The following is a 25989-nucleotide window of genomic DNA, read 5'->3' as shown; positions in this document are numbered from 1 at the left end:
TATGATATCATAACAAATAAAGGAAGAATTCTGTTTACAGTAATGAATTTCAGCTTGTCTCGTAAGTGGATTTCATACACTTATATACACTCAGTATATTTATTTATAGATATTCAACTCTAGCGTTAATTAGGGACAAAAACAAACAAGAAAGGAAGGGGCCAAGTGAAAAGAAATCAAGGAAGTCTTTTCAGATGTGTTATTTCATATACAACACCTACTACAAATCACACAAACTTTTGCTTTCAATACCTTCTAATAATTATGCTAAATCATACCACCCTATAAACTCTTACTGCCATCTCCAATAAAGAACAGAATCTTTGCTCATTTTTCTATTTACTGGAAAAATACAGAAGCGCTTAATAAAAATGAATGTAAGAATATCATACAGATGGAATTTTAGCATACTGTTCAGATAACAAAGGAGAAGTGATAGCAATTTTATAAATTTTTGCTTAAAAGTTTCCACTTACGAAGTTTTTCTTCCATTTTTATTTACACTAATTTAATTTAAATGGCAATATATTCTGTACCACACAAACAGTTAAGAGTTTTAGCAATCTTACATAGCTGTGCTACACCTAACAATAGCAGGCACTTCTTGTAAACAGAAATGAAATAGGTACTTACCCATCCCAACAGAAGCAGTGCATTTAGTTTGGGCTTTGATTTCGGTGCGGATAGCATTTGCAAGTTCATCAGGAGTCAATCTGGTCTCTGTAAGGATTTCAGTGATATCTACTAGTGCTTCATCACAACTGACTGCTTCGATGTTATGAGTATAGCTATCAACACAAAGTAAAGGAGGTGAAACACCAGCAACTGCTCACCATCTGTTAAAACAAATATGTAGCAAATAAAGTCTTCCTTTTGTGTTGGCATTTCCCTGCTTATTTTGTATCACACATCGCTTATATATTAAAAATGCTAAACCAGCAAATTACAACAACACTACTATTGTATGACTAATTTGAACATGCATCATGATTTTAAAGGAACAGCTGGAGAAGGAGTTGAATACTTATTTTTCATTGAGAATAATAAATTTCCAGTTTTGTTCAAGTGCATTTTAAACCAGAAAGTAGTTTCTAATAGATGTTACTCTAGTAACCCATTCTGCAGTTACTCAAAAAAGCTCTCGGAGGAATCTCACTAATAAGCAGGGATCTGCTTCTCATAGTGTAATCAGTAAAAAATTTAACAATGACTCCTTTGGAAGTCAGATGTTGACTGTTTACAGGATTTGGCTTCAAGATGAAAGAATGCTCAGAGGAAGCATGGTGCTCAAAATAACAAAAATACTACAAAAGGAAGATCTTGAATAGGAATGGCTTTATTAAAGCTGAAGAGTAACATGGAGATGAAAATACTAAATCAAACCATGGCATTCAGCAGTGGCAAATAAAATATGGCTGATAACCTTACCATGAAACATCATGTAAACAAACAGCACATGTTACCTTGCTAATATTTCATATACTGTCCGTGCAACTTCTTTGTATGCGTCAAAATCATATGAAACTGCTTGAAGATTTGGACACAACTTTTTTGCTTGGCCAAAAAACATTCCATTCTTTATGCCGACTTGTCTAAAATTAAATAATAAAAGACCCCAAATAAACACAGTACCAACTTTTCCACAAATTAATATGGGGTATACCCGAATGAAGTATTTGTTTTTTCCCACAAAAAAGAGTTATCAATATAAAGGAATTTAGTCCAACTGCTAGCAATTTAATAGGTAAGAAAAATAACTGCAAATAGAGTATTTGAATTAGCTGTATAATATTCAGGCATGCAGCATGGAGAGCCTGCCTTTGGGAATATGCTTAAGAAAAAGTCTCCAGAATGCACTACTTGCTATCTTCTGTTTCAAATTAAAACCACGCATATACTACAGTGACTAAGGTAACTGGATCTTATATTCCACTGTGCAAGCTTACAAAATTATGCTCCTGTAATAAACAAACTCTTAACTTTTTGAGATACAAATTTAAGCCTGCCTTTCCTAGCACGCTTGAGAAAGGTTCCAATGAAGGAGTAATTTCTGGAGTATTACTTCCATCAGGGAAGAAAATCGTATTTCCAACACTGTGCTTATATTTATGACAAGTTGTTTCATACTCTGAACATTTGTAAGCTATGTTATTGGCGATGCTCAACGTAATCTGTGCAAGAAATGTTTTTTAAGTTTAGCAATCACACTTACTGTCTGATTTTAACTAAAACCTTCAGTAATGAAGTGTTCTTAATTCCATAAAAGAATGCCATTTTGATACAAAGAAGTGAAGATAACATTATGAAATCAACAACATCACAGTGAATGGCGTAAGGTTTTCCTTAACAGGCTTTGTTTCAAGTAACATGTAGGTTAGGTTGAGAGCTATTAAGCAGTGTTTAAAAAGCAGCAGCATCCATAGGGAAGACCTTGTGTTAAATTCTAACAACCTATATAACTACAACTTTAGAAAACATAAAAAAACCCCAAATTCCTCTTTAGATTAAATTTAAAGAAATTGACTTAACAACTGCTATTTTTGGACATTTTATGCCTATCTGTATGAGATTTTCAAGCAACTTGATAGGTAACTTTTACCTACCTGGCTTCATAACTACAAGAAGCTATTTCAGCCATGGACAGAACAGTGAGATCAAAGTCAGCTCCATTCACATGTGTGGAATCCGGATGCTCCCAAACTGATGAGTCCAACTTATCAGGTACTCTAATTTCTGCTTGGAAAATAACATTTATATTTGTTTTTATGTTATTCTTCTTAAGAGTTCAACAGAATAGATGTGAATAAAATAAAAATTATGGATTTTATTTTATACAATTTCTATACTGCTACCTGTTGATGAAGAGGTTCTTGATACTATATGGATTTATATCATGGTCCAAAAAAAAAAAAAAAAAAAAAAGACCCCCCCACATAGTAATCTCTCTCTGCAGATCGGTATGTACATATTACTGAGAAGAGTATTCAGCTACAGAAAATGTCTGTTTTCCTGCTAATTACTAGACAGCAGCTTGTTGGTGACTACATACACTATACCATAAAGTAAGACTGATCTCAGTTAGCTTTAATGACAATAAAAATGATCAAACACTTGAGGCTCACTGCTACAACCACATCCTGTAAACGAATACAAGACACTCAGAAATTTACCAACTGCTTGGCTGAACAAGACGACACTTAGCTACGTTTCTTTTTACAAAAAGCACAACTACCACACAGAAATTAAATTCAGAATAGAAACCCACATTTTATCATACTTAAAACCTCTTACTTAAAACTTTTCTAATAATCTAGATACCACAAAGTGATTTTTAAAAAGTAAAATAACCAGAATGCTAATTAGTTCAATTTAAAAAGTGCTAGCTAGAAACTTATATTTCCTTTAACACTCTTATGGGGAATATTAATCGACAAAACTTCTGCTGTTACTTCCTAATAATTCTCTTATTAGGATATGTCAACTTCTTTCAAATATCACCATAAATTTATCTTGGATCAAAATGATACAATGACAAATACTGCGACCCCAGACTGAAAACGAGACAGACCTTCCCTAATTCTATAAAACTTCACTGCATGCTCTTAGATAAATTTTAAAGAGTCCTCCAGGCCCACTGCATACTAGGTACTAGAACAGAATTCCACGACACTGAATACTGGAATCAAGTAAAGCATTTTCTGTTTCTCTCTGTCTGGGTTTTCACAGTATGTAAACCTTGAAAGACACATGCCTATACTCTAAATACAGATCAGCCTGAAAAAATGGCTAGATGCAAAAACTACTATGCCCTCCCAAACTCCCCATCAGAATCAAGACAACAAGGTATCATACAGACAAAAAGCTTCTATTTACTTAAAATGAAATCTAATATATATGTTATAGTTCTTTTTCATTATTGTAGTCTGTTTAATACCATACAACTTTGTAATATAATAAACAGGTAGTTTTCTTCAGAGTGCCACAATGCTTCATTATATTTCATGGTACTAACAACTTACACACTGACAATTTAACTGAAAGGAAACATGGAGCTATGTGCACACACGAGTAGTTATCAGACCAGAGAAAGTGTTGTAATGAGTGAGTGGAGACAGCAGGGGTAGAGCCTGACTCATGTGAAAAACTGCTTTTATTCAGAATTTCTGCTAAATTCGTGCACCTTTTTATGTCTTAAATATTTTAATGTATGATGAGCTCAGTAAGTTACCTAAGATGTCTGCAACTGAAAATTAGAGCAAAATTATGCCCCAAATAAAGACAAGAATGACAAGAACAATTTCCTTAGTCCATGCCTTCCTGTGCCCTGGCCTGAGATGATGCTGTCATCTTGTCTATCTTCACTGGACTCGTCGACTTTTTCCACATCGCAGCAGAGCAGATCCCCCCATGAGCTGATGGAGTCACTTCATGTGAAATTCAGGGCAATGCAGAACACATTGTCCTCAATGGAAGGCAAGGTAGAGAACCTCTCATCAAAAGCTGGGAAACTAGACAGGCACATGGTGAATGTGGAGCAACGGATGGAGAAATCAGAGGCCAGGACCCAAGTCTGTGAAAAAGAAATCGCTGAGAATAAATCTGTGACTAATATGATGGTTAAAATCTGCTGCTCTTTAGAATGAAAAAAAGGGAGATACTAGGGTTGAGGGAAAGGAAGCCTAGAAAACATTCACATCTTGGGCATTCTGGCCATGGAAAAGAGACCCCAAACTATGAATCCTGATTAACATATGTTAATCTTCTATCTTTAGAACATGAATGTTAAAGATGGCATGTATGTAGAGAAGTAACTTCTACTACCCAGAAAGTCCATCTCCAATTCGGAGATTTAGGGTGAGAATGATAGCAAGTTTTTAAATTTAAAAGTTATACAATCTTGGATGAATTCAAACAAGAAAAAGAAAGTATTGCATAAAAGATTCAAGATTCTATTGACACTAGGTAATTGTGTAGCAATGCAGATCAAAGGCAGGAACCAGTACCACTAAAGAAGTAATTTGCAAAAAAAAAAAAAAAAAAAGAAGTAGCTGAAGCAGCAGAATCCAGTATTTGGTCAAAAGTGATTCATAAGGGTTTCATTTTGTTTATTTTTTGTTTTGTTTGTTTGGGTTTAATTTGGAACTTTTTTCCTAATAAGCAAGACCTGGAGAAGGCAAAATCAGAGAACAGTCTGGAAAGCATGAAGCATCAAAAAATGAAGTGGATTCCATGTTAAAGCATGGATGTAAAAATATGCTCATGTTCAAAGCTGGTCCCAACTACCTTTTATTTCATTTATGTAACATGTCCCCAAACAGAATTGTGTATGTTTAACAGCATAATTTAGCATTCTGTATTTTTGATATTTTAGAAAAAGTACTTTTCCATGTGATACATGTACCTACTGGACCATATTTACCTCTGGAATGGCAAAATTAAACACATGCTGTGAAGTGTGTCACATAACTTTCTAAGATACTGTAATGTTAGAACAGCCTAACCTGCAATTCCACCTTTTCATCTAAGACCATAACTAACTGTAATTTCTTTTCCCCAAAAGGAAGACAAGCCACGTACATATGAGAATGCAAGCAGAAACAACATGTTTATTTTTTGTTGATAAAAACACTGTACATGGAGATAAAAAATTAATAAAGAGACTAAAAAAATATTAGGAACTGCAGCTAATGAGATAGAGATTATAAAAAGAGTGTTAGGAAAAAATCCTTTCACCAAAACAATAGGTTGCACAATCAGACTAAGCATCAAGAAAGAAAGAGCTAGCTGCCTGCCTGTGTGCAAGCCAGTGAGATTGGATGCTGAAGTTAAAGAAATGAATGTGTGGATATCCAGAAAAAGCTGCCACAGTAAGAAACTGAGTTTGTTATACAATGAGGCTGAAATCTGCTGTAGCCTTAGGTAATAAATATAGTAGAAGAGATACTACTGAATTTGTGAATCACAAAGAATATGCTAGGTATCAGCTAAACTTCTGTAATTTAACTGCCTCACTCTCCAAACATTGCTTGATTGTATGAAGTCACACCCTTATCCAGTCTAAGGTCCTAATAAAAATTATGAAGTCACTGTCTAAACCTGAACTACCAATAAATAGTTCATACACAAGCTATACTACAGAAAATCCAACTCCATAAAAACCACAGCTATCTTTGTAACGCACTTATATATGGCATTGCAAACAACACAGCAGAAACTAAAGTCTGGAGGATTCTGAAAAGTCCTTAAAAAGTTAAAGGCCAGTGGGTTCCACAAACGTATATTCTACCTCAGTTTTGAAGTGTTCTTAAAACTACAGCAACAAAGACAAATAAAATGGCATCACTTCCTGTAATACCTTGTTTCCAAATGTCTTTGAAAATTGGCAGAATTTATTAGTTTTGGGGTTTTTTGTTTGGTTTTTTTTTAAAGTACTAACATTTCAGAAATAACCATGGAAGAACAACCTGTCTTTATCCACCTCTTGAATCAACAAAATAACACTGAGTTGTAAGCTTTTTAACAATAGTACTTGCTACCACAAGGTTGGTAAAAAGTGCATGTACAAGGGACAAAGGAGAAACTCAATTTTCACATCTAAACTGAAATGAAATAGCAACTGCCCCTTATATATACACTTTTTACCAACCTTGTGGTAAAAACTAAGTTTCAAGCTGATCAAGCAGAGTGGTAGAGAAAAAAAGAGAAACAAGTTGCCAATGTTTAGCAATATACTTTCTCATACTAAATGCAGTTCAGGCAGTATAATAATAATAAAACTTGGTAATAAAAGTATGTTTTGTTTCCATTAGTATACTACTACTTGAGGACACAGAAAGTTACACATTTCTAAATTACTGCAGGCAAGTAAGGAATTCTCCAACCACAACAGATGCCCTGGTTTTGAGGAAAGAAAGTACTGGAGAGACAGAACTCATGAAGTTGCACAGACTTTCTAGAAACCTAAAATGCTCTAACGACCACCCAACTTAACTCATTGTACACAGATATTGTACACATGCAATTCAAAAGCCAACTTCAAACAATCAATTTCTCACTGGCCATGTGCTGTCATTTCTACTTTTATAGCAAAAAACGTTTCAGTAGCCTTTTAAAATTTATTTTGTACCTTCTCTGTTAATAGACTTACTTAGAACAAAGTGATCTCAGACAATCTGTATTTATTTCTTATTTTAAATAATTACTTAACATTATATCTTATATGCAACCTCAACAAATGTAAGCAAAACCTAAAACTACTCTAAAATAATTCATCCATACTGAGCAAAGCTAACTAACAAGAAGTCACAGTGGCATGTTATTACTGAGGCCACAGAGCACCATGTTGTCCAAAGATACTTCTTTTCTGAAATCCCCTGCATGAAAAAATCAAATTCATCCACTGTGCACTTTATTAATAACTTTAAGGAAAAAGTCTTCAATAATGACAGTTAAAAACATACAGACAAACAAACAGACTTATCTGTACCTGCTTTGCCATTCAATAGCTTATTCTGGTAATATTGCTGTTCAAGCTGGGGGTTTGCACCAGGGCGCAGTGGTGCTTTTCCTGCACCTCTGTTACTAGTAACAGCTACTGGTTTTCCTGTGGAGAAGAAATGCATATACTTGTAAGTCAACATCTATAATAGCTTACATTTTAATAATAGCAAAACTAAGGTAAGATCATAAAGATGCCCGCTTTATTTTTTTATAATTTTTTTCAAGCTTATACACTCTTACAGCATTAAGGAGGAAACAGCTATGAAGTGACTTTGCATTGTGACTATCAATTTGCTGTCTTAATTGCAGTCACATGTAAAGAAATGCTTTTAAAGAGTGAAAATACAGCCATACTAGTTTGCCTTTATTAACAAGTATAACTGGAAGCTGTGAAACTTCACCAACACCCTAATGATTCATTAGTTTAAGACACAGCAGTGTACTGATTTTAAATACTTTTATCATGTTTATTAAGTAAACTAGGAGAGTATACACATACCAACACACTCAGTTCCACTTGTTTAATTAACTGTACAAGATCAAATCTTTAATAAACTTTTGACTTTTTAGTAGTATCAACACCTCCATAATTTTTCCACAGGAAGCTAATTTATGCACTGGAAGTTCTGGCAGACTTCCATGGAACAGAAAAAAATATTTGCAGAAAAGTCCTAGGTTCTTTATATTCCAGTAATGGAATTTGAAACTTGGCAGGAAATAAAGTTTTAAAGACCCAAACATACCAGGAGTATCTCTGATACAATTGCTCCTGCCTTTGGACAGAAGAGAGCAAAGGAATTGTATATAACAGCTTACTCTTTCCCAGGGCCTACGATAGCTGGGTGTCAGATGGCCACCACTGCACCAAATCTTCAGACTTGTGCATGACCAGAGTTCAATGTTTGCACAGAACAACTAGTATCTCCACTTCTGAATTGTACACTTGTAAAAAACCCACCAAAACTTGCTAAGGAGCTCCACTAACTCTTCCTATGCCCTAACGATGATCACACAACTCAGACTTCTAAATGGCAAATGAATTGTTCATCCTCCAGGCCTTATAATACTTCATGTGTAAGAGCTTAGATAGAAAAGGGAAGGAGAAGCAAATTTCCCTTGAAAAAGATGCATCAGGCAAAGAGACAATTAATTCTCAGCCTTGACCTTTCCACTTTTCTAGTTAAACAAAGCTCCTTATGTTACTTCAGGAAAACTATTAGGATATCCCCCCCTTTTTTTTTCTTTTTTTAACAGAGAGTGACCAAAACCCACTTTTGGTACACCTAGAATTTGATCTCCAATTTCTAATATGGTAGATTTAAGTCTCAGTAAGATATGTGCAATGTAACAGAGAATGGTTGCTCCAGATTTTACTTCTCTCTTCTTTAGATAATGAAAGGAGACAACAAGGAGAATTCCAGTTCTCTCTTCCACTTGCTTTTGGATTGTAAGAAAGTAAGCAGGAATATGAAAGTTGCACGGTCTGACTATCAAAGATGTCAGTAAAAGAGATTAACATGGAAAGTTCATTTTGTAAGTGTGCAATTCTGGTTTTATTTTTAAAGCCTTAACTGAGTAAACTGTAACATGTAGATAGAATTAAATACTGACCTTTGAGATCTGGTCTATTTCGGATAGCCACAGACACAAAGAAGCAATCCATATCCACGTGCATTATACAGCTCTGTGGCTTGGCTGAGCTCGCAACAGACACATTACCTAGTATGAAGATACACCAACAAAAAACTTGAACCCTAATTTACACACTCTGGTACTACACACAGTAGTCATCAAGGACTATTATCAAGTTTTTATGACGTTAAATTATAAAGAATTTTGTTTCTTCTCACCAAGAAGATATTTACATTTACAAAATTCTCAGAGAAATGTAAACATAAACAGTAGACAAACAGCCTAAAAATGCATCAACTTAAAGTTTCTATTTTATTTTCTCATAATTAACACCCTATACCTAACAAGTTCCCCCAGTCCAAGGAGATTAATGCATGTTGTGGGAACTGGATCTTAATTTCGCTATGTTAACACTGAATCTGGAACAGAGAACTTTACTTCTTTTTGTTCATCAATCAGAAGACTGTTCCAAAAGATAAAAAAAAAGTTTAGCTGCACTAAGAGCCACCATTAATTCTTCATGAAACACACCAAAATTTGTTTTAAACCTCCCATGCAATTGGATTTTGTCATTGCTGTACCTACACTCATGCAAACATTCAGCAAAGATGAGCAAGATAGCTCCAAACTGAAAAACTTATATGCCTAAAGCACTAGAAACACTTGTGTCAAGTATTCTAGAAGTTCACGTCTGCATGTCTCCTCTGATCTACCAGAGGAGGCTATATCTAACAACAACAACATCTTAATTTGAACAATGCATAAAGTGTAACAGTGAAAAAATACTTCAATACATCAAATGAATTGTTCTGCTTAACTTCTGAGTTAATTACTGAGTAATCCGAAAAATGTTTTCCTGTTTTTAATAATTTACCATTTGAACTCATTCTTTGAAAAATAAGGACTGTCTTATAAAGGGCATATTTACAAATCAAGTGATCAAGTTAATGCTTAAGAAGCTGCTACTTATCAACTGCAACACAGTCATTAACTATTTGAATACACTAGGCCAAATCAAAGAGAAAATAAAAATATATTAGCTTATACCATAATTTGATGGAAAAAATACACATCAAGGTAGTTCATAAGCTAACATGTTTTATAACTGGGGTGTCCTAGCACAAACACAGAATCAGCTAATTTATCTAAACAGTAATTTTTTAGGATGTGGTAATTTATCGTCAAGCATATTTTCATAAGATTACAAGTGAGTATTTTTACAGTACAACAGAGTCAGAATCTCTTCGATGGTACAGAGCTAGCCTTTTAATTGAGTAAGACTATAAATGAGAGATTCTAAAGATGCAAAATACTTTATCTGTACTTGTAACACTTTGTCTCTCATGAATTACACATATTTTTTCATTTTGGCCCTTGATGTAATGACATAAAACATTTCTCTTCTGTCAGAAGCCAGGTTCAGAAGTCTCGTATGACATTGCTACCCATTTAAACAGACCCAGAGGTATATAAAACTCTTACTAACAACAACAAAAAAAAAAGTAGATTTTAGTTCACTTCCACATGTTACTCATCTTTTAAATTTTCACACTAAACTACAAGCAGCAAGGTTTTTCTTCTGTTTTTTCCCCTTTCAATTTTCACACAGCAACTACAGACTTGTGTATTTAGATATATATAGTATTTTTTCCCCTTGATCAATCCACGTATCTTGGTAAAGTCAGGAATATTATTTCTACAAGGAGGAATTGAACATAGACCAGAGTATCAAATTAAGTCACATTTTAAGTTAAAAAAAACCCAAACAAACAAAACCAAAAGCAGTTGGATTCTTTAGTTTTCAGTGCATCAAAGTCACCAAACTTTTCCACATAGCCTGACTGTAATGTAAATATTGAATACTAACCTACTTAGTCTCAGTTAGACATTTAATGTACAAACAAAGATATAAGTCACCTTCTCAACATAAACCTTCTTAAACAAGTATCTACCTGTGTCAGTTTTAAGTGCGGACCTGCCTGCTTTCCATTTTTTTAATTTTTCCCTTCCTGGAAAGACACCGCTGTTTTTTCTCTGCAGGCTGTTGACAAACTCTGTCAATTCACACTTCCATGTTGATATATGGTGCAGTCTTGAACGTGAATAAAAGTCAGAAATAAAACTACAATCTGAAGGTTTGGACACAGGTAAGGAAGCTGCCTTGCTAGGAGTAGGTACAGAAGTGCTTTTTGTGCTTGAAGGCCCCTGAACAGTGGAGTGGTGAGCACCATTTAGTTTAGCATTACTGTGCAAAGATGAAGATGAGGATGAATTACTCATAGTCCTATGTGGATTCCACGAGAAGTCTGTATTCTTGTTGCTTTGCTGCAACTGCTGCGTTGTGCAGTCTCTAAAGTCAACCATGCCTTTTTCAGTCTTCCCCTCCTCCTGCACAGGGCCTGGAGAGAACCTACTTGCAACACCGTTGCCGGAGGGCACCCAGCAATCCTGTGTCTTTAAGGCACTGGTAGAAGTGTGTGTGTGTCCGTTAAAAATGGCAGTGCTGTCTTTGTGAGACTGAATCCCATTTTGTTTCCGTCCAGGAAGGATCTGCTCCAGCTCCATAAATCCAAAATCATTGCTTTCTTCTTCCTCTTCTTCATTCCAGCTACCTACTCCATTAGGTGTGATCTCGTCTTCCATCTCACATTTGTTAATATGATTTCTGAAACAGATATGATTATTTAATACCATATCTTTTATAAAAAAGGCACATTTACAGGTCATTTCAAGTGATAAGTATTTATCTTCCTAATTGTTATCAGTATATACTTGAGTAGTTTTTACATCCTCAAGACAATTATCTCAAACTCTGTCCTCTCAATGTCACAAAATATTGTATTGCTGTACAAAAGATTTCATAGATTTGGTGTATTATTAATGCAGCACTACCAGAAGTTTACACAGGAGTGATCAAAATCATGCTCACATTAGAAAAGCTATTTCCAAGGACTGTAATTTGACCAGCAGTCTCCAACTGAATTACAATAATTACTTATTTGCTAACAGAACTGTACCACCATGGGCAGCATGAACGGTGCAGGAATATGCAAACCATCAGAAGGAGTAACCTTTTTATCAAGAGACGTGATTTTCCTTATCTAATTACAAACAAACAAACAAAGAAAAAAAGAAAGTATACATAGAAAACTTCTATTTTTTAGAAACTTACTTTAGATTAACCTGTTAGATTTATTTTATTTTCTTTCAAGGAAAAATCTGTTCAAACTCTATAAATCAAACATATTCTTGGCTTTTGACAAAAACCCAAACAAATTACTTTTCATCTTTTAAGCATATAAACCAAAGTATTCTGCCACAAGTACACTGGCAATTTACATTTATTCTGACAGTATAGAGGCAAAGCTTTCATTCAAAAAAGTAACTGTGTAACAAACCCTAAGTGGAATTAAAACCAAAGCCTTCAAGGGTTGTGCATACTCCTGATCTGCGGAAAAAACCCCAACCATCACTCCCAACTCGCAAAGGTAGCAATTTAAGTACACAAAAAAAAGGTGGGAAATGATCAGCTATCCAGTATACCAGTGAAATCAGAAAGCCAATTAACTGTGACAACAATTTGGTTAAGATTATCACAATCATAAATTACATTAAACAGAATATTTTTGAGGAGTTTCATGGCTGAAAGTGGTATATCCAGTGGTACATATTTAGTATCAGTGGCTAGGGCAAGTTTTTAAACTCATGCTTTTCAGACTAAATTGATATTTTTGGAAGTCTGCATATTCTCATTTAAAAAATATTAACAATACAATAATAACAGGTGCTGGTGATTGTATCACTCATTGTTTAAAATATGGGTAAGAAATACTGCTTAGGATATTCATTTTGTGGCACTGGTTTTATTTTTCCTATATATAGTCAAATCCCACTCATGTGGTAGAGTCTTCTCAGCATTTTGCAGAACTGGATTTTAAACAGATCAGCGGACTGTGGAAGAACACAGATCACCATCACAAATCAGAAAGTATAACATCTTGTACAGTATCCTTGGCTCTGAGCAGCAGCATTGGACCAGATGACCTCCAGAGTTCTCTTCCACCCTCAAACATTCTATAATTTTATGATTCTTGCCTCTAAACAACAAACATGTGCTTCTGAAAAAGATGCAGGAACCCTCTTAAAAAAAATCTACAGAATAGTCTGTTCAAGTGGAAGGTTTATTTCCAAATTCCTATTCCTCTACCAGTTAAAAGTTTTGCTGGTGCTTTCTGTTCTATTCCCTTCTCAAGGTCTTTTAGGAGAATTTTTTATATTGTAATTGGATATTTTAATCCATCTTCTCTCTCAAGCATGACTTAAACCTTGGTATTAGCATACTTAAGGTACGCTGTGACTTTTTTTTAAAAAAGAACTTACCTAGTATGCATTTACATTTGTTCCTAGGAACCTTTAGCAAAAGTAATCAAATCATACCAGCTTTTTGTTTTTGAAATAAAGACCTACTTTTTAGTGTCACTAGTCAGAATCTGTTATCGTATGCCTGTTGCTTCCATACAGATATGCTACATCCTAGGATTCCCAGGTCATGTTATCAAGCAAAGTGTGGTCCAAAGACCAGAGACAAGGCTCGGAGTCAAGGTAACTGTAGTTCTGTCCTCAACTATTCATATAGCTATACCTTATTTTTAATTTCAGTGCCTCAGAGCTTCCGTCTTATAAAGCTGAAATGAATTTTAAAAATGCTACAGAGTTATAAATGCAAACCCATTATGGGTGAATGATTAGCATCTGCATTACAAGATCAGAAACACTTACACCCTGTTGAGATCTTTAGCTATATTGCTTGGACCTGGCATGGCATCTTCAGGTTTGCATATGCTATTAAAGTTGAGACCTTTTTGAACACTTGACTGCTTGGTGTAAAGCTGATACGGAATGTGCGAGAGGAGACGTCCAGCTTTAATGCTGAAACAAACAAACAAAAAAGGAATAGGTTACTACTTAAGACATTTTAAAAAACCCAACCTTCTACGCTAAAAAATACCTCATATACAATAAACTATTACTTTGGTCATTACCTTTTGCTGTTCTGCTATATGTACTTGCAGTCCCACAACCCCTTTCCCACTACTAACTGGATTGACCTGAAAAGTAATTTGTCATGTGGAGACTGGTACTACAAAAGACATTTGCACAGTTGTGTTGGTCAGTTGTCTACATCCATTTCTCTTCTCCAATTGATGCACACAAACCCTAAATATTTAATTTCAAAAACAAAATAAACAACACCCAGTCAAAAAAACGCTGCTGAGTGGTCCAGGTTATTCTAACTGAACAATGCTGACTGAGCTCTTTAACTTGGAACAATGCAAATGCATGTGTTCTAAGCCAATATGGGCAGAATTTGAAGGAGGTCAGCTAGGATGTGGTTCACTATTAAAGGAACTACTTTTTCCATTCCAAAAGGATAACTACCCCTTCTTGTGAGAAAATTCACTGAAGAAAGCTAGACAGAAGAATAATTTCCAAATAGACCTTCTATAAATATCTACCACAATCATTCCAGTTCTGTCCTATGTGTTCCACTGTTCTATGTATCTCCCTCTTATTTTTCTTCTTCCACTGAAACTGCAATTATACTTCAATAACTACTAAATTCCTTAGGGAAGTCATGGACTTTAAAGTGGAATCCTCTCAAAAATACACCACAGCATGATTTCATCTCTCCACTCCAACGCCTGTTGCTGGCAGTAGAGATAACAGCCTTCCCGGCCTATACTTTGAACACTGGGTCAGAGATGCTGAAACTTCTTACAGCAGCAGAACCTCTCTCATATCAAAGAAACTTAAAACCAGTGTTCAGTTTTGAAGATACAATTGGATTCAAATTTTTAAAGAGAATTTAGGTCAGTGACAGATACTGTTTTTCTGTTCTTCAACACCTGAATGCTTTCTCTTGGAGATGTGCTTTTTAACTAGCTCAAATCTGTACTACTGTCAAGGGAGCTGGACAGTGGAACAAAAGCCCTTAGGAGCTTTCTTGCTGCAATTAGAGAAGAATATAGTGGGAGATCGCATTTCCCAATTAGATAAATTAAAACTAGTTAGGCATATACATAGAGACCTGGTAAGGTTTCTATGGGAATGGAATAGTAAAAACAGCCCTAAAAATACTTCAATTAAATATTGTTTGATACATGAATATATAGCATTCATAAAGGAACAACATTTACATTAAACATGCCAAACAGAGTTAAAAATACACATGGTAGAGTTCCAAAGCTTTCTTGTAAAGAAAGTGGTGATGCAGCAGACAAGCTTTTACAATGGCTGGTTAGACTGTTTCTCATAACACTGCATGAACCTGGGTGCATAACAGCCCAGGTAACATTTCAGAAATCATTACTGCAATTTCAAGATGATAAAAGCCCCCACATTTATTTAAGAACTTGTTTATGCTAAGGTTTTAGCTACTGGCATAGCTGCATTACTAGATCAATACATGGTTTGTTTTTTTTCAAACTGTATTAAGATGCAGCAACAGGAATCCTGTTTTAGATGCATCATTCAACATCTTTCCCCATTCCACACTCCCTGGATCACAGAATTCGTAATCACTAAAAAAAATTAGGTTGGAAAGGACCTCTGGAGGTCTCTAGTCCAAATACTGCTCAAAGCAGGGTTATCTTTAAAGTTAGATCAGGTTTCCCAGGGCTGATCTCCAAGGGCAGAGATTCCAAAACCTCTCTAGGCAACTGTTCCACTGCTTACTCTCTTTCACTGCGAAAAATCTTTTCCTTATACGCAGTTAAAATTTTCTTTGCTGCAACTTGCCTCTGGTCCTCTTGCTGTGTATCTTGAAGAAAAATCTGGCTCCACGCTCTCTGTAACCTCCATACAGGTAATGAAAGACAACAATGAGATCCCCTCCTAGTATTCTCTCCAAGCAGAACAAAACGAGCTTCCTCAGCCTCTTGTCACATATCACATATTCCAGGCCCCTATTCATGTTGGTGGTTCTCCTCTGAACTCACTCCAGTTTGTCAGCATCTTCCTTGTACCAAGAAGCCCGAAATCACAGATTGCAAGATGTAGCTTCAGAACTGCCAAACAGACTGGAAGAACCACTCCCCTTGACCTGCCGGCTGTGGTGTTGCTATGTAACCCAGTATGCTGTTAGCCTTTATCTCCACAAGGGCACACCTGCTGCTCCATGGTCAACTTGTAGTCCACCAGGACCCTTAAGTCCTTCCCTACAAGGGTGTGTCTTGGCCAGTGAGTCCCTAGCTTGTCTGGTTGCATGGAATTAATTCTGTCCCATGCGCAGGACTCTGCATTTGACTTTACTGAATTTCACGGTTTCCGTCATCCCATTCCTCCAGTTTGTTGAGACTCTCCAAAGGGCAGCCCTGCTCACCACTGTATCAACTGTTCTCTTCTATTTGCTGTCATCCACAAACTTGCTGAAGGTACTTTCCACTGCATCACCAATGTCTACATGGTTAATGAAGACATTAAACTGCATTTGCCCCAGTATCAACCCTTCAGAAATGCCACCTGTAACCATTTGCTAGTTTTGACTCTGAACTGTTGACCACTACTGTCTGAGCCAGGCTGTTGAGCCAGTTCCTCATCCAGCTAGCAGTCCACTATCCAATCCATATCTCCCCAATTTGACTAAAAGAATGCAACGGGGGACCGTGTCCAAAGCCCTACTGTAGTCAAAGCAAATGGTATCTACTGCTCTCCTATCATCCCGTCATGTCACCATAGAAGTCAACCAGGCTGGTCAGGCATGATTTGCCACGCTAGATATATAGCTTCCAGGAAGGTATCTTCCATAGTCTTCAGGGACTGTGGTGAAGCTGATCACAGTGCAGTTCCCTGGATCCTTCTTTTCTTCCTTTCTGAAGACAGGCATGACATCTGCCTTTTATCCAGCCTTCTGGAAAATCTCCTCTGATTGCCATGAATTTTCAAAGATGACAGAGTGGTGTAGCACCGGTATCAGCCAGCTTCTTCAGCTCTTTTGGATGCATTCTATCTGGTACTGTAGAGTTGTATATGTCATGTTTCCTTAAGTGAACCATAATTTACGCTTCCTATATCTTTGGTAGCATTTCTTTTCCCCAAACTCTGCCACTAGGTACACAGGCCTTCATGACATGAAAGCAGACCTTGCCACTAAACACTGAAGAAAAGGCAGTATTGAGTACCTCAACTTTTTCCATTTCCTTTATCACGAGGTTGCCCCACTATTCAACAGCAGGCCTGCTCCATTTGCTTCCAATACAGCTATAAAAGCCATCTCGCTCCCCTTCAATGCTTTGCTAGTTTCCAAAAAAAGTTACTGTGTAAAAGTAATGTGGCATCTCTTCTGAAAGCTGTACTCTTTTAAGACTGGTAGCTTTTATTTATTCAAATACTTTGCATTCTGAATCCTCATCAGAAAAAGGAAATTAAGTGAGATGTACCAGACTAGTTTTTTGTTTTTTTCTGGGGAAATTATTTTAAACTATTTTCTTCACATTTGTGTTAGATTAACACAGATCTTTAAGAAAAACATTCACTCAATCTGAAAATCAAAATAAGGAATCCACAAACTCTACAGGTAGCTCTTTTTAGTGGTTAGTTATCCTCAACCTCTGAAAGGTAATTTTATTACAAATGTCAAAGAATGTTTGTTAAAAGAGTATTGAAATTTGAAAGTAAAGCTCTCAGATCACCTTAATTTGGCTTCAACTGCACACTGCACAACAACCTTGCCAAGCTAATTATGTCATTTATTTTTCAAATAAAGGAAGAAAGATTTAGAAAGGAGGTCTGCCTGCAAGTCTCTTCCTTCATTTGTTGCAGAAATGGAGAGGCAGCAAAAACACGCAAGGGGAGTGCAGAAAGAATGATTTTGCTGCTAAAGCAACCACGTACTACTCTGCAATACTGGATTTTGCAACTACTGTTACCACAGGATCTCTATGTGATGCCAATTAAACCAAAATTCTAGAGCTACTTGCATTTAACAACAGGTTTATGAGAGTCTGACTTTAGACCATAGTTCAGAATGTTCACAGTTCAGAATATGCAAAGCTTTTAATGCAGCAATGAACTTCAAAATATGCCTTCCCATCCTTGTATAAGTAAGGCTGAAACATCTTATCTTACATAGTTCACATAGCATATTCCAGATTATTGAGATTTTTTGTGTTTTACCTTAATGTCTTTTTGATGGCTCTCAAACAAAAAATGAAAATAATAGCCATTGTAATAAGTGCCATGGTAAGTTCATTAATCTTTGGAAAGCAGACAGATGCTAGAGTGATAAGCACCAATAAAAGACAGGAATTAATTATTCATTCCATTACCAGCAAAGAATTTGAGTCACATGCAGTAAGTAAGGAACAGGGTTACAGAGACAAGAAGCAAAACCCAAGTCACCGTATTAGCAATTTGCAGCCTGAACTCAGTCTTTTCTGTGAAGAGAATGTGGCAGGTACCACAGTGAAAAAAGATGGCGTGTGATCATGTAATTAAGGACTAGATCATAATGTGTGCACACAAAGAAATAAATCAAAACTCCGCAGACAAACAATCTTTTGCAACTTTGGATGACAAGACTGAAGATCTAACAACACTGCTTTACCAGCAATTTGTGACAGTAACATTTTAGGGTTGTTTCTTAACCAAACTAGAAAACCCCAAATCCATCATATTGCACTAACATGATGTGCACATGAATATTCAACAAATTTGGAACCTCTACATCCACTGCACTGATTTTTACCAACTAATCTACTGAGGAGAACATAATTTGGTATTCCATATGCAGAGATGGAGTATTTAACCAATGAGTGCTCTTCAGTACGGTTGAGAGGAAGGAAAAAAAATAGGGGGTTGTTGTGAAATTAGCTTTTATTCCAGATTCTGACATGAACCCTGTTTTACTGAGACGGTGAGTTCCCTGTCTCCTTGTGCCCAACCCCAGGTATCTGTCTATACTCAGTTCTTCTGACTTATTCTACAGCACTGTCTTCTAGAACCAGGAGATGCAGAACCTGAACAGAAGATGACATAAGGAAAATTTTAGGAGATTTCACACATTAGGTTCTAGCAAGTCTCTATTGAATGTATACAAATTGATTTTTCCAACTTGGTTAAAATCATAATGAGCTTTAATGGCATCAATGAAAACAGCCGTATCTTTCAAATAAAAACACACCTATCACCAGTTTTTGAAGTCCTTAAACTCATGGGTGAGGACCTGAAACTGTTTAAAAAAAATGTACCTAAAGTCTTTTTCAAACTGAGGAACCTATAATTTCTGACTAAAGTTTAAAAAATTTACCTTAAAGATACATGATATGAAACAGCTGAATCCAAAGGGATGAAAATCAGCAAACTGAAAATAGGAACTGCAAATAGCATTTTACAAGCATGTATGCAGAACAGTTCCTTGCCTGTTTCTGCTGGTCATCTAGGAAAGAGGCTAGTTAAGAATAGCATGACACTGACAGAATGATTTCCAGAAAATACTCCTGCCTGTTCTATTTCCCATGAGTTCCTCAGATGGAAGAAGACAGATGCAAGCCAGATTAACTGCTCTGAGCCTGGCTATCATAAAACTAGTGGGTTGGGTTTTTTTCTTTTTGTTTTCGTTTTGTTACAAAGTCACAACATAATAAATGTTTAGATGGATTAATTTCAATTTTATGAAAATGCTTTTCAACTGACATTCTTCTTTATTTACAGATGAAACTTATGCAACACACAAGGCAAGAGGTTAAAAAACAATCACCTGGCACTTATTTAAACATACTGAGATGCAGGCTGATTGAATATTAAATGGAATCAGCAGGGCAATGTTAATTTTCCTGATATGCCTGAGACTTTCTGAATGTTCTTAGTGAAGTTTCTTAAGGAACAATCACTAAGAAGCATATCTTCAATGTAAAAGTGGTATTTTTACTCTGCTGGTGCAAGGACAGGTTTATTTTAAATGAAACCATAATCTCAAAATGCAATCTTCTATAATGCTGTTTTTCCAGATTTTTCTTCTTTTTTTTTCCTCTAAAAGGAGAAATCTCCAAAAGCAGTAAACCTAAACTTACCTTTCCATGATCCACTCTGGCCGAACTACTTTTTCTCCTTTCAATTCTTTTATTTTGGCATTTGGAAGATTTGTGGCAATGATGTGAGTTGTTTTTGATCTGGAATAATACACATGGTATTGGCCTCCATGCAACATCATTAGCCGTCTTAATTCATCAGCTGAAGGATCTATAAAATTAAAACCAGAAATATTCCTGTTTTGTGTCAGCAAGTACAGTAAGAAAAACAACTTTAATTGAGAAATATGATGCCATCATCAGAAAGAGTGCAAACTATTGTTTTTCTCCTGAAAAACCTTACAAGTTCTTCAAAGAACAAATCAGAAAAGCATTTCTGAAATGTAGAAAACTGTTTCTGAAGAGACTTGATTCAACATGTAAACATTCTACTTGTTATAGAGGGTCTTTCCACAACATAAATGGGCTGGGGGGGGGGGGAAATACTCAAGTAGATTTAATGCTAACGTACATTAAAAAACAATTTACATCAACGTAACACAAAATTAGATTAACTCACTTGCCTTTTTACCAGAGTTTGGGAGAGTAGTTTATACCCAGAAATAATAGAAAATAATTAACATCAAAAGGGTTTAGCAAAAGCACAGAACTCCTACTATACAATTTCTGATTTACTGAAGCAGTTAACTCACTCTTTCTTTACCAGGTTATTCTTGAATTGTTACAGGGAACAGAGAATACCTTAAAAACTAACATCTCTTCTTATCCCCTCAATCATGTTAAAAAGAGTACTTATTATTTTGCAAGCAGAGCTGGGGGGGGGAGTTTTAGCTTTTGGAAAACCTTTGCAATGGTGTCACACTGACACTAAAAGGTTTGGGTCAGCACAAACAATGTTTTGAAGAGTACATCTGGCACAAGATACTAAAAAAAAAAAAACAATATGGGAAGGAAGAAATTTTTTTTAAAGAATACAGTTACAATTCCTTCCAGTGGCCTAGTATCAACTCTCATAATATTTCTAACACTTGATTATACCTCTAACTTTCAACTAAAAATAGCACACATTTTCTCCAAGCGTTACCTTTCATACTCCAGCCTTTTGGACAACCATCCTGTAGAGCTCTGTTTAGGAACTAGCACCTTGAAGAATATGGAAATGCTAGATTTTCACTAAAGAAACTACCTGTATTAAATAACTGATTCAGATGTGTTAACATGTTCACCTTAACCTTTTTCAGTCTGTTTGAGCCCTGTGCTCAAACCAGTACTGCTCCAAATCATAGAAACTGTATGTGTCAGTTATGTAATAGTCACAACATTCCTGGCATAGGTCTCTGAAAAAGGCTTCTGGGAAATTTCAAAAAGGTTATTAAGCTGCTTTACAGAACCCAGGAGAAATATGAATGTAAGTATGGTAGATTAAAAATCTTACTCCAGTTAACATGCACTATCAGTCCATTACAGACAACGCATATATATGTCTTACCTCTTCTCTTGTTCCTCTTTCAACTATTAATGGGTTCACTGTCTCAAGCATTATGCCACTCTGAGCAAGAAAACCCCAGTATATCCACCCAAACATAAGATTAATGCATACACTCCAACCATCAATAGTTTGGAAAATTAAAAAATTAATATGAGTATGGAGGAAGTTAAAAGGTTTCATTTCATACAATAAGATTGCAGAAAGGTGGAAAAATTTACTCCTATTTCTATCAGTGACCATTCATGTAGATTTAGTAAAGTAATATTTATATTCAGAACCTAAAGCTGATTTTATGTTGAAAACCTTAATCCTGAAATACAAAGGAACATAATATACTAAACACATATGCTGCAAACTAAGTTGCTGCAAACTCATGTGTTTTAGTTCTTTACTCCACTTAGGATGGTAAACAGACACTAGAACAAAACAGAACAGATCCTTAAAAAAAAAAAAAGCTTCACCTGTAAAGCCATTGACGTAGATGGCGACTCCACTGAAGATACTTGATGAATTTCCATCCCTCTGTATGGCTGAATCTGACCGGAATTGATCCTCCAATTTCTTAACCTTTGCCGACATGTACCCACCCTAGTTTTTAAGTTAAAACAAAACAAAACCAAACCCATGATGCTAGTCTTATTTTCTAACATTTACAGATAGAAACTCGTCAATTTTAAGACTGGGAAGGTAAGCAGCATTCCTTCAAATTGATTTTGGTTGACATACAAAAGACATACTCCTTTTGCAAATGAAAAATAGCAAATCCTCCACCCTAAATTCTTATCTACAAGATAACTGCATCTTGTTACCAACATGGCAGGATTTATTTTATACTTCTTTCATCTTATCCTATAAGAAAAAGATTCTATCTATATAAAAATTCTTATAGAATAAAAAGAATGAATAAAAAAGAAATAAGGGAATGATGCAACTTTGGATGCTGAATTGGAGGCTCGTTGCCTCAAGAAAAAATGTAAAGAATATTCATTAAGCTCCATGTATTTTCAGTTCTTAAATATATATGAGACAGTAGTATTGTAAATATTTATGTAAATTAGGTGCCTCAGTTATTGTTTGTCCCACTACATAGAATGTGGTGGAGACAACCATAAATAGTTTTACAATTACTTAGTTTAGTTTTTAAACGGTGATTTACAGCTATTTGAGGGTCTGCGCTTATTAACAATGCAATTTAGCGGATTATTGTGAACGAAGACTTCAAAACCTGGTAATTTAAAAAATTTCTTTTGAACTTAATTATGTGTTTTCAAGTGAAGCAAAAGAGTTTAATTTATAGCATACCTTTAGCATATATAACAAAACTGTAAACCCTTTTTAACCACAGTGCCATTTACCTCTTTAAAAAAAAAAAAGCCACTTGCTTTTCAACATACCCATATTCCCCAGCCATCACCATCAGCAGCCCGTTTTCGCCATCCACCCCGCCTCATACTGAAGCTTCTGCATAGAAGAACAATGTTTGATCAATTAGATGTTTACTAATACCATCAGTGGCATTTCAATGATGCATTACAGGCCATCTACAGATTATCACAAAGATTACATTTTTCAACGGGCTTCACTGAAGTATATGAGTTACACAGTTAACCCAGAAGTGAAAAATTGCATAAAAATGTAGCTCCTCAATTTTGTAGTAATGCATACTGTAGCTCCTGCTATGTATCAAAAAACCACACATGAACCTTTTGTTTTATTCGCGCAGAATACAAAAAACTCATTACAATGTTCAGTTTCCATTATGATTTATTAAATTCTTCCTGCTCATCATACATCTCTTATGAAAAAGCAGTAATAAAAGGTTCTTAAATACAATTGCCACCGTTCATGCAAAATATCGCCCAAGTCAGGAACAAACTCTTATTTCTTATTTGATACTACCTACATGGTGGGATGCAGGCAAACACCTCCTGGTACTCAACACTAGATTAATTTCACCAATGGATTTACAGCTAATCATAAAGGTTCAAATACTTGTTGCTCCAATGCAATACATCACATAAAAGCAAAAAAAACCAAAGGCCATCTTATTGTCAATGAAAAGCCAGTTGTTTAAATGATCTAGTATGATCTATAGCTAGGTTTGTGATTTGGTTTTTGGGTTTTTTTTTTTGTTTGTTTGTGTTGCTTAATAATAGATAAATAAATAAACCCAACCGGCCAAACTGCAGTTTTCCTTTATGCAAGACACTTATCCCTGGACCATGAGCTGTACACAGCAGTGTCCCCAGATGAGCTATTAGTTGGCTAGAACAGAACTGGTGGAGAGAAAAAGAAATGTTTTGGACTGTGGCCAACTGTTCACTGCACCCCAGTGATTCACATTAACTATAGCTGTTGTAACACCAATTTTAAAATATTGATTAATGATGTAGTAGGATCATGAGGTCACTGCCTGCTATTACATCTCTCACTTTCTACTCTAACCTGTTCCCTAAATAAAAACAGTTTTGTCTTTTAGGGCTATGAGCTCTTTGAGTGTGAGGACAGGACACTAAAACTAAAAGGCAGAAGATTTAAGTCAGTCACCTTTATTTTATTAAATATTTAACTTCTATTCCTCTACCCTCCATAAAAATGCACGAAACTACAGTTAATACACAGAAGGAAGTCCACTGGGTTTTCTTCATCCTTGTCTGCTTTTGAGAAGATACCTATTCTCTGGACTATCCATAGCATCATCCAGTAACACAGCACATAAGCTTCACTCAGCCTCCAGCCTACCAGAAAGCACAAACAGCTGTGGATGGAGATAACAACGCATTTTGGTCATTTTCCTATCCAGGCCTTGTACTGCACTGTTCTGGAGACTGCCTCATTTATCACATTAAAATTTTGTTTACTCTGAACCTGGCTGAAAGTTGAATTCTAGCTTTCGTCTCTTAAATCCCTTTTGTTCTAGAGTTACCAAGCAGGCATAGTCTGAAATCCAGTTAAACCACCCTGGATTGCAGGCAAGTTTGATTACAGAACAAGACACAGCCACAGGAAAGTTTTCATAAATTATTTTCATGGAATACTGCAAATATGTCAAATTAAGCAACCACAGAATTATAGTCAAAGCAGGCATAACTACCTTGAAAAGACAAGCTTCGGTTGTATGTTTCAGGACCTCTGCAAACACAGGAAGATCATGATGCACCTGGTTCTATTCTTCTTATAGTTGCTGTAATTTGATACTTAACCTACACACGTATATAATTATGAAGATTAATCACATGTCAAGGAGATAAGCTCTACACCAATAAGCAAAACAAAGCAACCCCTCTTCAGTATGTTGTATTTTCTCTCTAGGTACCTGCATTCCTTACCCGGAGACCAATTTCCAAGACACCGGGCTTTCTGAAATGAATTTTTAGTGGTTTGGATTATATCTCATAGATACCACAGAACTCTTAAGGAACAGTGAGAAAAATGAGAGGAGACGAGCTAGATGACCACATGAAACACAATATTGACATTTTTCCTGTAGAGGACAGTGCATACTGGAAATGGCTAGATGGTTTCTTTTATGTGGAAAATTTTTATGTTTCCATCAGCTGAAGTCAACTGTAATTCAAATCTATCACTTCTGGCTAAGAAGTTCTTGGAGAAAACAGAAAAGTATAAGTTCAAGAAAAAAAAAAAAATAGAAATGTCATCTAGTGTTTTTAGATACTATAGGTATCAGTGTATGAGCTCATAAGAGACACCAGAATTTTAACTACTGATTACCCTTTCTCCTTAATAAATGTTGACAAAGTCTTAAAGGGTGGCTACAAGGACAGAAACTCTCTCTTCACAAGGAGCCATACAGAGAGGACAAGAGGCAAGGGGTACAAGTTGTACCAGGAGGGGTTTCACCTCGATATAAGAAAGAAATTTTTTACAGTGAGAACAATCAATCACTGGAACAACCTCCCCAGGGCACAGTAAAGCCCACATCACTGGAGGTTTTCAAGCTGTAACTGAACAGGGTGCCAGATGATTTCATCCAGGCTTCCCTACGCATGAAAGGTTGGACTAGATAGTCTTTTAAAGACCCTTTACAATCTGGGCTGTTCTATGATTCTAAGTCTATCAAAAAGAAAATCTCATACAAAAAGAAATTCTTACTCTGAAAAGAAACCAAAGAACCTTCAAGACTGTATGAAATGAACACTGCAAGTCATCACAACATCAGTCTAACAAAGACATTCTCTATTCCAATCACTGAGTTCTTGAGAAGATAAGATTTGATAGGTAGTTAACTCTGACCCCTGTTGTAGACAACCTCTTGCTTAAACTAAAATATCTAATGCCTGATAAACTGAAGAACTGCCTTCATGAGGGTAAGCTTTTCTG

The 25989-nt window shown here is 35.8% G+C and overlaps 1 protein-coding gene across 2 annotated transcripts in view; it reads right to left on the bottom strand.

Annotated features, from left to right (window-relative positions):
- Positions 1-24976, bottom strand: part of REV1 (REV1, polymerase (DNA directed)) — a 54222-nt gene extending 29246 nt beyond the window's left edge. For both annotated transcript variants that reach the window (XM_010575737.1, XM_010575736.1), the window contains exons 1-11: positions 24743-24976; positions 23043-23109; positions 22110-22236; positions 20202-20370; positions 13912-14061; positions 11085-11797; positions 9112-9219; positions 7487-7603; positions 2604-2733; positions 1464-1592; positions 634-788 (exon numbers count right to left, since the gene is read on the bottom strand). In XM_010575737.1, the coding sequence (XP_010574039.1) occupies positions 634-788; positions 1464-1592; positions 2604-2733; positions 7487-7603; positions 9112-9219; positions 11085-11797; positions 13912-14061; positions 20202-20370; positions 22110-22236; positions 23043-23099 (1855 nt within the window). In that variant the 5' untranslated portion in view covers positions 23100-23109; positions 24743-24976. The remainder of the gene's footprint in view (positions 1-633; positions 789-1463; positions 1593-2603; positions 2734-7486; positions 7604-9111; positions 9220-11084; positions 11798-13911; positions 14062-20201; positions 20371-22109; positions 22237-23042; positions 23110-24742) is intronic.
- Positions 24977-25989: the final 1013 nt, after the last annotated feature.

Source organism: Haliaeetus leucocephalus, unplaced genomic scaffold, assembly GCF_000737465.1.
Source record: "Haliaeetus leucocephalus isolate CR32 unplaced genomic scaffold, Haliaeetus_leucocephalus-4.0 Scaffold495, whole genome shotgun sequence".
NCBI classification, from domain to species: domain Eukaryota; kingdom Metazoa; phylum Chordata; class Aves; order Accipitriformes; family Accipitridae; genus Haliaeetus; species Haliaeetus leucocephalus.
The sequence above is the reverse complement of the archived record's forward strand: the minus strand, read 5'-3'. Positions and strand labels throughout refer to the sequence as shown.